At 39.1% G+C, this 1,366-nt stretch overlaps 1 protein-coding gene across 1 annotated transcript in view; it reads left to right on the forward strand.

Annotated features, from left to right (window-relative positions):
* PRTG (protogenin) overlaps positions 1–1,029 on the forward strand; it is a gene marked incomplete at both ends in the record, with an annotated part of 71,820 nt that extends 70,791 nt beyond the window's left edge. Inside the window, one exon of the mRNA XM_010017049.1 lies at positions 847–1,029. Within this exon, the coding sequence (XP_010015351.1) occupies positions 847–1,029 (183 nt within the window). The remainder of the gene's footprint in view (positions 1–846) is intronic.
* Between the last annotated feature and the right edge of the window lie 337 nt (positions 1,030–1,366).

A 1,366-nucleotide genomic window follows, 5' to 3' on the forward strand; every position in this document is an offset into this window, starting at 1 on the left:
AGGGAAAGAAAAGCAGTATATTTCTATGGTAGAAAGAAACAGGCGTTTTAGAAATGAATTGGAATTTTAAGCAGTAGTCTGCAGTCCCTAGACAGGCAAAGCTCTTATTGACTTTGATAGGAGTTTTGCCTGTCTAAGGACAATGCAAGTGAATCCTATTGATGTTCTTAATCTGTTTTTCCTGCCTTCAGGGACTTTAGGAAATGAATCCTTAACATTTGAGAAAGACATTTTCTGTGATATTTTTAGTGGCACAGTGTAGATGCACAGTAATCAAGGAAGCCTACAAAGGTCTAAATAGCATTTAATTTTACTTTTAAAGCATGGTATAATGTACTCTTCCAAATCTGTCCTGTTGATTTAACCAACTAGATCTGAAATTTGATAAACTGAACTCGAATTATTTTGTTATGACAATTTTCATTCACATTCATGGTACAGGATCTAGGAGAGGCACATAGATTAGTATGAGGGAGAGGTCTAACATTCTGCTTTCTCTGCCTGAAAGTCTGGTTAATGGTTGGAGCATCCTCGCAGGTAGGATCACAACATAAATGCTATCACACCGAAATGCAGAGCACGCTGGATCTAGAATTAGTGTGCTGTGTATGGTAGCCAGTACTTCACTCTGGGGTTTGAACTTTACTGGCTGCTGTGTGCTGTGGTCAAGCAGTAGGGAGAGAAGGGACAAGCAGGCAACCCCAGTGTTCATTCTGTACCCTGTATATGCAGGTGATCACAGATTTAGAGGTGGTACTGGAAAAAAGTGTAGGTCCCAGTGTCTAAATCTCAGTCTGTTCCCACAGGTTTTGTCTAACTGGAACTCCTTCTCAAATCTTTTCATAGGAGCAATGACCATGGCTTTGCTGGAAAACCTTGTAGCAGGAAATGTCTACTTGGTCAAAATAGCAGCCTCCAATGAAGTGGGAGAAGGACCTTTCTCAAATGCAGTAGAACTTGCTGTCCTGCCAAAGGAGACATCAGAGTCTAATCAAAGACCTAAACGCCTGGACTCAGGAGATTCCATAAGTCAGTACCAATGTTTTGACCACTGCTGTCACAAGTACTAGGATAAAAGATCCCTGTTTGTTTTAGCTTGTAACCGCTGTTGGGGTAAACCATTCTGTGTTGTGTGAGGCTGTGCTAACACCATAGCATTTTAATGCCAATGAAACCATTTTGGAATTTTTATCTCAGTTCAACTCACAACTGGTTTAATTATTTTGCTCAGAAGTTGTAAGTTTGCCTTTCGAATGACAACACATAATTGTTTTGAATTCTATGTCGATTATCAACTTTGCAGCCACGCTTCTAAGGCACTTATTCTAAATCCTTTATTTAATATTAAATTTTTTAAATAAAATTT

This window comes from Nestor notabilis, unplaced genomic scaffold, assembly GCF_000696875.1.
Source record: "Nestor notabilis isolate BGI_N333 unplaced genomic scaffold, ASM69687v1 scaffold29496, whole genome shotgun sequence".
NCBI lineage: Eukaryota > Metazoa > Chordata > Aves > Psittaciformes > Psittacidae > Nestor > Nestor notabilis.